The 9,784-nt window shown below is 38.5% G+C and overlaps 1 protein-coding gene across 1 annotated transcript; it reads right to left on the bottom strand.

The window, feature by feature from the left end:
• Positions 1 to 288: 288 nt before the first annotated feature.
• On the bottom strand, positions 289 to 6,217 carry LOC134096213 (uncharacterized; the record flags this gene model as incomplete). Its single annotated transcript, XM_062549959.1, has 9 exons — positions 289 to 3,116; positions 3,368 to 3,492; positions 3,578 to 3,752; positions 4,029 to 4,361; positions 4,670 to 4,763; positions 4,899 to 5,035; positions 5,263 to 5,432; positions 5,798 to 5,944; positions 6,124 to 6,217. Coding segments are annotated over 9 exons (1,596 nt in total), but the record flags the coding sequence as incomplete, so codon positions are not given.
• Positions 6,218 to 9,784: the final 3,567 nt, after the last annotated feature.

Genomic DNA, 9,784 nt, shown 5'->3' with positions numbered 1-9,784 from the left:
ATTGTGTTAACTCTTTTCACTGTGGGTGTTACGTTATAACATTATAACAGTGTTAATCTATAACAATTAAAACATAGCACTGAATTGTGTTCTGAACATGTGTATCTGTATGATTTAATACCACATTTAAGTGCATGACTATTGCTCTCAGCTTCTTCCCCCAGGCTGTCACTCTGTTGAACACTCAGAAATAGCTATCACCCTGATTCTGATTGTGTTACATTCTATGTTCTAAAAGTGGTCCTCAAGTCACCTTTCATTATAGGAAAATAACACGTGAACAAATGGTCACCATTCATCATTTTTAATTAATACATTGCAAGCACCATGCAACATTTACAAATAAAATAAGGGAACAATGTAAAGTTGATCATTATCAACACCATAAACACTTTGCAGGTCAAATGGTTTATAGATTTCGATAGAATCTGCTTTAATTATTTTTTTCATATCTGTCTCAAAAACTGTGTAGGCGTGAAAATGTTCATTAAAGTTTTCAACAACAAGCTTGTTAACTATGAAGTATATTACATTACTAACCAAAAGTATAGTTTTTATTCTGCAAAACGCAGGCATTTCATTTTCAGTGCCACTGCAAATGACCAGCCCTTCTCTATACTCTGTCCCACTGCTTTTAACCCAGTTAGCAGAGAACGTCTCTTCTGCTACAGCAGGCAAGGCTTGGGTGATCAATTCACTATATTCATAATCATCAACATTAAATGTTTTCAAGGGTCCATACTCAACATGGTTTAAAGGAAATTTATCCCAGTTGTATGCTATGGACATCTGATGTTTTTTGGCAAGTGACACTGTTATGTTCTTGAAGTTTTTAAGTGTGTTTTTGAATACCTTATGCTTTGCCTCGAATCTCATACTCCACATATGTATTAAGGGTCCAATTTTTCTGATGCAAGACGGGTAGTGAACCATATAATGGTGTTTGGGAATCAGGTTTCTATTGGGATACAACTGTTTGAACAAGGCATGGTGTTCAATTATCAAATGCTTTAGATGCACAGTCATGCCTACTGTTACAGATGGAGAGAAAATGATGTTCACAATTTGCAGTAAAAGCAATAGCAAGGTCCAGTTCTGATCTCCTTCTGGCACAATGTCACCAAAAATCAAAGGAATATTTCTTATCAGACAAAGTGTCTGAATGGAGTTGAGTCCTATACTATTGCCACTACTGTCCAAATTGACCCTTGTTGGGCGATTTTTGCGCTCCAAGTAGCCATAGTCAAAAGCATAGATTCGAGACAAAAGACCAGATTTTGACAAAACATTTTCTGAAAGATATTCTAACAGTAACTTCATCTCATACTGAGCCACCCCTTCGAGAATATCATGCATAATGTCCAAGGAAAAATTCTGGCAAACATGAAAAAACTGTAGGCTGTTCAGAGTCGAATTTTTCTTTAAACCAAACACATGCAACTTATGTGGATCTGATTGTAACTCATTGCAGTGCATTTCAAAAACCTCTCTTCCTCGCAAAATTATCTTTGGGTCATCCTCATTATAGACATTCTGAGCATCATCTTTTTCAATTAAACACAATCGACAGAAGTAACGTCCACTGAAAGACTCTACAAAACCCAAAATTCCATGCATCCCTAAATTGTCTCCTGTTATCTGACATATAGTGCCATGGACCTTTTCAGATGAGAAGGGTAAATTAATGCCATGACTCTCCAATACTTTCATGTCATCAATCAGAGGCTGTAAAATAGGATCAAAACCATATTTTTTCACATCCTCTGCATGAAACAATGCAACTAAATGAATGTTCATCAATGCCGAGTTTAACTTTGGAGGAAGATTTCTGAGGACAAAGTATAGCGCCCCAACTTTATGAGCACCACGTTTGGAACCAAGTGGGTTGGCAGTCTCAAAATCATCGTAGTAAAGTTGAACTTGCAAAGAGGTCGGTTGTTCTGAAAACAATGGATTTGACTTAAAGTAACTTCCATCACAAAAGTCTTCATATCTGTCTTTCTTTGATACACAAGCTCTTCCAAGCAGTTCACAAATATATGAATTGCGACAGATGAATCTTATTGTTTCCAAAATTGGAATGTACACAAAAGTGTCTTTCACTGGGACTTGGTCATAAGTACCTGTATTTTTATTTAACCTTGTATCATAACGAACCCCTAATATTTTTTCCAATGGATCAACAATTCCCCATTTTTCACTTAAATACTTCTTTCTTTTAGTTTCAGTATCAAAGCTCTGAACTGGGTTTTCAAAAGTTTCAAGACAATTTTCCAATGTAGACCTAACAGGATTATCCATTGGCACAGTGGAAAGTACTTTCTGCTTAAACTGAGAGTGCAGTCCATCAGCAAAATCTTCCAAATCACCAACAATTGCTGACACAACACTATTTGCCATACCACTACCATTCAGTCTAGAAATAATTGTGGCACAAATGTGTTTAGTATTATCTTCGATACATTGACCTGATCCATTGTTTTCAGAACACCCTGCCTCAGGGCTCTGCATGACACGTGTTCCCTCAACCTCAATAGTATCTTGTAAACTGTCAAAATCAGCCTGAAATGACTCTGACATTTCTACATCACTACTATGACAAGAGTCTTTATCATGGGCACTATTTAAATGTTTTTTTAAACCAGAATATGTAGTGAACTGACGCCTACAACCATCTTGTGAACAAGCCAACTTAAATTTGGTGCTTGGATAAAAACTGTGGCCTAGTCGCAAATGACTTATCAAAGCCTGACTAGTGAAATGCAAAGATTGACAGATGAAACATTTAAACATGGTCAATTCTCATTCAAAATTTTGGCACGTAACTCACGAACACGTGGTGACTCATCTGTGGAGGTTACATCAATGTTGAATACAGTGGTCTGCACAAAAGTGTAGAGATGAACCAGGGACTCATCATAAGACAGGTTGAACACGTAGTGGGATTTGAATAGTTCATCGAAAGCACTCAATGAGCTTGTGGCTTGGCAGGGGATGAGCTGCTTGTCGACTGCGATGTAGAAAGTGTCGATCCTGTTCTGGACTCGGCCAACAGCGAGGATGTATGGTTGTTTTCCCTCTATTCCTTGCAGGTGTTCATCAATGCTGCAGCATGACTAAAAAACAAATGAGAGAAAAACATGTACACCTTTCAGCCATGCTTGTTGGTCTATGATGGTGTAACCATGAGTGTAAACTGCCCCTCTGGATTGAGATCATGTGCCATACTGGAAGCTCATTACATCCAAATAATGGGCCTGTACTTAGACATTCACTTGGAAAGAACACACTTCAAAGCAACACATGAACAGCAACATTTAGAAAGTGCACATCTGAAAAGGTGTCTTGCTGGATTTTACAACATTACCTTGTGGAAGTGCACCATTTTGTGCTCTGCATCACTTGGACTTATCTTAATCCTCCTCTTCCGTCCAGCTGTGGGTGGCAGAAGATGAAGAAGCAGCAGCAGAGAGGCCATGTCACTGTCCCAGTATATCAGGGGAGAAACAAGGCTGTGATGATTAAAAACATAAAACAAAGTATTAGTCATATCAACCAACCATGCCATAAAGCTTACCATTTTCTTCATTCTCTGTGAGTTTCTGAGCAGCTTTTAGCAGGCGACACACAGTGGTTGACTGAGTCAGGTATTTGGCCTCTTTGATGACCTTGAGCTTCAATGAGGTGTCCCACTTCTCAAGCAACTTGGAGCTCGTTTCAGCACCAAAGAGCATCAAGAAGTCCTGATTTATCTGTTGATCATAAATAAACACATAAATAAACACATATATTAATGCTGCATTAGGCCCAAGATATTTTGACCATATTCATACAGCGCATGTCCACATACAACTTGTCTGTTTTAAAGATGGAAAGTACATCTTCCATAATTAAAACATTGTCAGAACAAAGTCCTTTGAAAACAGAATACAGTCAGGAGGCCAAGATGACCAATGAGTGCATTTTTTCATCCAATTGAGCAAAACACTGAAGATTGGAGTTGAAAATAAAATAATTGTACAACTCACTAGTCCTTTGACATCCAAAAAGCGTGGAAATGTTTTGAAGACATCTGCAGTTCTTTCTGGGTCATGCACTAAGTCTTGGCGATGTTGGAACGTCATCTTCATCTTCTGAAGTACACTTGCTTCATCAGGAGTGTGAACAAGAAATGAAATAGCCTCCCTGCAGGCATCTCCATCAAGCTGCTGAGGCAGTGTGCTTGCTGATCTTCGGCGCTTTGGCCCTTGTTCTTGAGGCACTGAGGCTTCCTTGGCTGGCCGTTTAACTGTAGTCCTAGACATGGTCTTGAGGCGCCACGCTAAATATCCACTGCATTTCTCCCCATCGTAGAAATGCTCCTGTTACATTTAAATGAATTAATGAACATGACAAAAGATCAGATGTAGCAAAGGGAAATAAAACAACAATAACTTTCATATCTTATTTAGTCCTTTTGAATCAGGGCCCTATCATTGATCTTAATTTTGCATCTTGAACCAGTTGAACTTCATAACCTACTCCAGTTTCAATTGTGGTTCTATCTGACACTACATTTCCAGTCACTATCAAAATGTTTTAATCTTTTCCATTTTTAGCTATGGTAATTATTCATTGATGAAAACTAAAACTTTAATCTGTGCTATCTTACAATCATTGCCAAACTTACATAGCCTTTTGGAGAAAAGGGATCCTTCAGTGAAGGAAAGAGTGTAATAATGCCCAGGGCATACTTCTCCCTCTGCTGACGGCTGGGAATCCTGCTATAGAGAAAAGACAACAGTCCATCTTAAATGAGTTTTATTTAATACAGACAGAAGTTACAATATACTGTATCATTACAATAACATATGGTCCTTCTTTACAGCTATTATAATGTCAACCTTATTAACTCTTACCCATGTCTCTCGGTCATATCACTTGCCAGTATGTTGACAAGTTGTCTCCGGGTGCGGTGGCTCAGTGAATTTTCTGACTTGTACTCTTCAAGAATATCCTCTCCTCCAGGCTTCCTAAGCAAGGCATTTTCAACCATCTGCTCACATAAAAAAAAAAGTTATGTTTATGATATATATATATATTTTTTAAATCACTGGAAGAAACACATATCACATCATGTTTGTATAAACTAAAGGTGAAAGTTCAGAGGAAAAAGCCAGTAGAGATGCAAAATACAAATACCTAGAGGTAACTCAATAACATCTACTTTGATTAAGGGTGAGTTTGGAACCACAAGCTTTGATTGGTGAGAATTTCAATTACCTCTTTTGCAGCCTCTGACACAGAAACTTTTCCTGCAGAACTACCTATGTCTTCTTGGCTGGATCTACTCCGGCCTGTGGGAATATCCCTTAGGTCACTGTCACTTGAAGAAAGTGATATGGTGTCCGTGAGGGAAGAGTGTGTATCCGAGGAAGATGGGGTTGAATGAGCTAGAGGAAAAAAATCTTTACAAAAGAGCATTTGATTACGTTCATTTTTGTGTCTGTATCCATTTTAGTTCACAAAATCTTTTCAAGACAGCATCTGATTAGTGGATTTTAGTATCACTTTTAGGTCATTTAAACATACTGATGTGACATTTTTTAATACAGTTGGTAACATTAATAATGACAATTACTGTGTAATATGTATTTAGTATCAGACAACATATCACATAAAACTGGCCCAACCCTGTCCAATATCATCATATCATTCCATGAAGAAAGGTCACTGTCAGCTGCATGAAGGAGCAAAACTTGGCTATGCATTGACTGTAGGCTAAATTAACAACAAAAGATTTTCTGATGACACCTACCTTCATCTGAAATCCTTTCACGTACTGTCAGGCATAGATCTGGATGAGCCTCCAATAACTCAAGAAGAATGTCTTCGTCAACAGCTGTGTCAGTTTCATCGAAAATCTCAAGTTGAGCAGCATCAGAAAGCCCAAACTTACTTTTGACTGTCAGAGATTGAGAGAGCAAATGTAACCATATAAAGTCACCAGAAACAAATCTTGAACAGCACAGATTGAATAATTAATCACCCTGTTTTGCTCTTGACTCTGAAATATTACAATACTTGTTAACAACAGTATTATGAGTTATGACACGGCATACTGGGTTATAAAGAGAACCTTACCTTCACTGATGAATTCCAAAAAGGTGAAGCCAGAATGCAATTGACCCTTCCAGAGCCACGCCCTAAAACCGCCACAGGCCAATCGTGGCTTAGCAACCCGTAACTAGGCAAGCAAGGCCTGGCAAGCTTTTGAGTTTTTGCCATGTTAACCTATGGAGACTGCATAGCTTATGGGCCATTAAGGGCATTTAATTGGATGTGTGGTGCCCCCAAACACGTAAAATCATGGTGAAATAACATGTTGAACTATATTGACATGATATAGTTTGAAACAAGTGTTTTTCTAACTTTAAAAATGTGCATTTTGCGTGATATTTCCATAACCGCGAGATACGTTTCACGATGGCGGCAAACAGTTCTTAACAGACATTCAACGAGACGTATGTATAGCCCGTCAGCAATTCTGTCTAAAATAATACCCATTTGAAGTACCAATCATGTTATGTTGTCAAATATTGACGTTATGGGAAGTACGAAGCTTAAACGTTATGCTAGTTTTGCCCCCCGTCTGTTTCATTCGTACTAGCCAGGAGGAACCATCGAAAACAACACGTACCTTCGACTTTTGCTTAAATAACTCATGAACGGTTTTGTTCAGAGCTGAAAATGCAACTGTATTTGACAGAGGACAGATGTAGGTCGCTAGTGACAAAATATGAGCTTTCAGTGTGGTACGATGTCTTTGTAAATTACATTTGTTTAAAAAATCCCGTTTCTCCTCCATTGTAATAGACGCGCAGGGTGCGAAAGCTTGACAGGCGTAGCAACAGTAACTATGGAGGGCGTGACTTCTGGAAGGGTCAATTTGATGTACTTCTTTACACTGCAGTATTTCACTTTTAGCAACATGGTATCCTAAAACTGCACCTGGTGTAGAAAGTGAGAAATATTTGAACATCTTTGAAAACGTTTAGCCATGCTATGAGAAACAAACTATGAAGTTTACAGACACAACGTTCCCAAAATATTCTCTGTTTGTCTGCTGCATGATGCCCTAGCGACAGTCTCTGACCATTTCCTTAAAAATCGTGTGCCATCATTGCCCCTTGCACTCGTGGATAAATGCAGGACTGCTAAACTTGGTTATGTGCACAGAAATCTCTCTCTCCCCCTCAAACCTGATCGCCGCACACACCCCTCTTTTTTAATCTGGTTTATGTTATGGAACAACATGGAAACCTAATATTTCTGACAGACATTCTCTCACACGCCCTAACTTATCTAGCTGCTAGCTACTGTGTGTATTGTTAGCTAACTACTTGTATGTGCTTGCTGCTAGTTGCATTTTTATACGAACTCATGCAAGGCTAACGTGAAACGCATATTAAATTCTAATCACATTTTAACCTTCAACAACCATGCCAACAATGTCCCAAGCCGTTAAGCTACACTTTGCAAGCAAGCAATCCCTGTATTAACCAAGTTTTTGCAAGCTTTGAGCTAATGGGTGCCCCAAACCCCGCCTAGCAAAACGTAACTTAAACACTATGCAAACTGTGTTAAATTGGTAGCAGCTAAACGTGATTCTTACCTTAAGATTATTCCTGACAATAATTGTCTCTCCACTTTACCAACTAGCTGTTATATGGGCATGCATTGTCAACGAACTCGCATTACCTAGCCGCTAGAGCAAATTACTTTGAAATAGTGGTCTAACGTCTGCATTTTCAAAAGACATGCACTAATGACCCCCCCTTCCTCCCCCTCCTCCTCCTTTTTCCCGCTCATTCAGTATAATGTAAAAAAAAAAAAAAACACTAGCATTTCGTAATTAATAATACAAAGTGGACTGTTAAGCAATGATATTACCTGTAAATAACATTTACGCTGTACAATAAAACCTTTTGGTAGATATTATGTCGATATTACTTAAGCTAACGTTAGGCTAACGTAGTTGTTAGGCTAACGTAGTTTAGCCTAACGTGTTGGCAAATTGTTGCATGCTTTGTTTGATAGATAACGTCACACTCCACCAAACATTAAAACGTGATTTAAATAACAGCACCTTCAAATTTATAGGTATGGTTCTTACCTTTTCGCCTGTGTGCAAGTAACCTGTATCTCGACTCCAAGGTTTCTTCTCGGTGGCAATGGCGTACGTCCAGGCAAGAGAGCGAGCCAAAACCGGATGTAGAAAGTAACTCTAACGGAATGTTAACCATTAACTCCTTCAAATAACACCAGCAATAGAGCTTTTTTAGCACTGCAAGTGTTAAAACAACACCCCAATCAACACCCATTAACTCTGAATTGTTCACACCAGAAATTTTAACTCAAATTAACACTACCGATTTTGCTGTGTATGTACCAGTGTATAAAAACCGAAATACAACTATAATCACTAAATTACCACTTATATTTGCTCATAATTGTGTTTTATCACTAACCAGTATTGAGTCATTAAAATAAATGCACACAGTACTAGGTTTCACACTAACAATAAGCACCTGTGTGCAATTTAATAATATTTTAAAAAGATACATATATCGGGCATATGTGTAAAAATGGACACTTGTGCCACTTATGTGAATAGGGCGTATGCTCAAATATAGTGCATTTAGTTTTTAGCCAAACAATAAGCTCATTTTAAAAAATGCTATGCAAATAACAACAATCTCAATCTTTAACACAACTATTCAACCAAATAATGTGTGAGTTACATCAACTTACAATGTTTAGTTTTGATGCTATTATGATAGTTGTGGGATGAGCCAGGTTCAAAAACCTAAAATATGTGATTTCTGCCAGATGGTTGTGTTTGAGGTGCTGTAGTCCACTGCTGATTGGTCAGATGCTATGATGTCAATATTTGTTAGATAGCTTGATCTTCCCTAATTGGCTGAGAGAAAACCACATGACTCTACAACTTCAAATGGAGGCAGGGGGAGGGAATTTTCAGTGTGTGCGGAAGTGACTACATATGGTTATTATGGTGAGAATGTTGTGGAGTGCATGGAGAAGTGTGGTATATATGAAGAGCTGCAGTGAGGGGGGGGGGGGGGGGGGGGGGTGTGTGTGTGTGTGTGTGTGTGTGTGTGTGTATGAGTGAATGGGTAGACAGAGAGAGCTGATAATGCAGGTTCAATTTAACTGGCTGTCAATTAAACTTGAGCAGCTGGCTCTTGACACAGGTGCAAATCAGCTTAATCAGCAGTGCAGTGCGATAGACCTCTGAAGTTCGCCTACAAAAAAGCTTCCCATATATGGGCAGTTGGCTTCAATTAACTCCCGGATCTCCTTATATGGGCAACAGGGCAGCTTCAGAGGTCTATGAAAAGTCAATGGGGAAAAATATTTTGCTAATATTTCAAAAAGTATCAAGTTTACAGAACTGAAATATACATAGACTTAGTCTTATTTTCAAGACCTACGTAACAAAGTTTGAACCAAGTTTCTACGTTAAACGGTTGAAGCTAATTAGGACCTGGTTAGGAGAATAAGAAGAAGAAGAAGAAGAAGAAGATGCCCAGGAAGAACAGAACAGTGCATTTGCATGCACTGTAATAAAGACATTTACTTAAAGCAGGTACAAATTGGCATAGGACGGTTTGTGACCACAGACTTGAATTGACTATATGGAATTATAGAGTTCATTTTTAAATTGCACTGAAGATTATTCCAGGAAGTAGGGGCACCATAACAAAAGGCTGACTTGCCCAAC

The sequence above is a fragment of the Sardina pilchardus genome, chromosome 11, assembly GCF_963854185.1.
Source record: "Sardina pilchardus chromosome 11, fSarPil1.1, whole genome shotgun sequence".
Taxonomy (NCBI): Eukaryota; Metazoa; Chordata; class Actinopteri; order Clupeiformes; family Clupeidae; genus Sardina; species Sardina pilchardus.
This window is presented reverse-complemented; position numbering and strand designations above follow the sequence as displayed.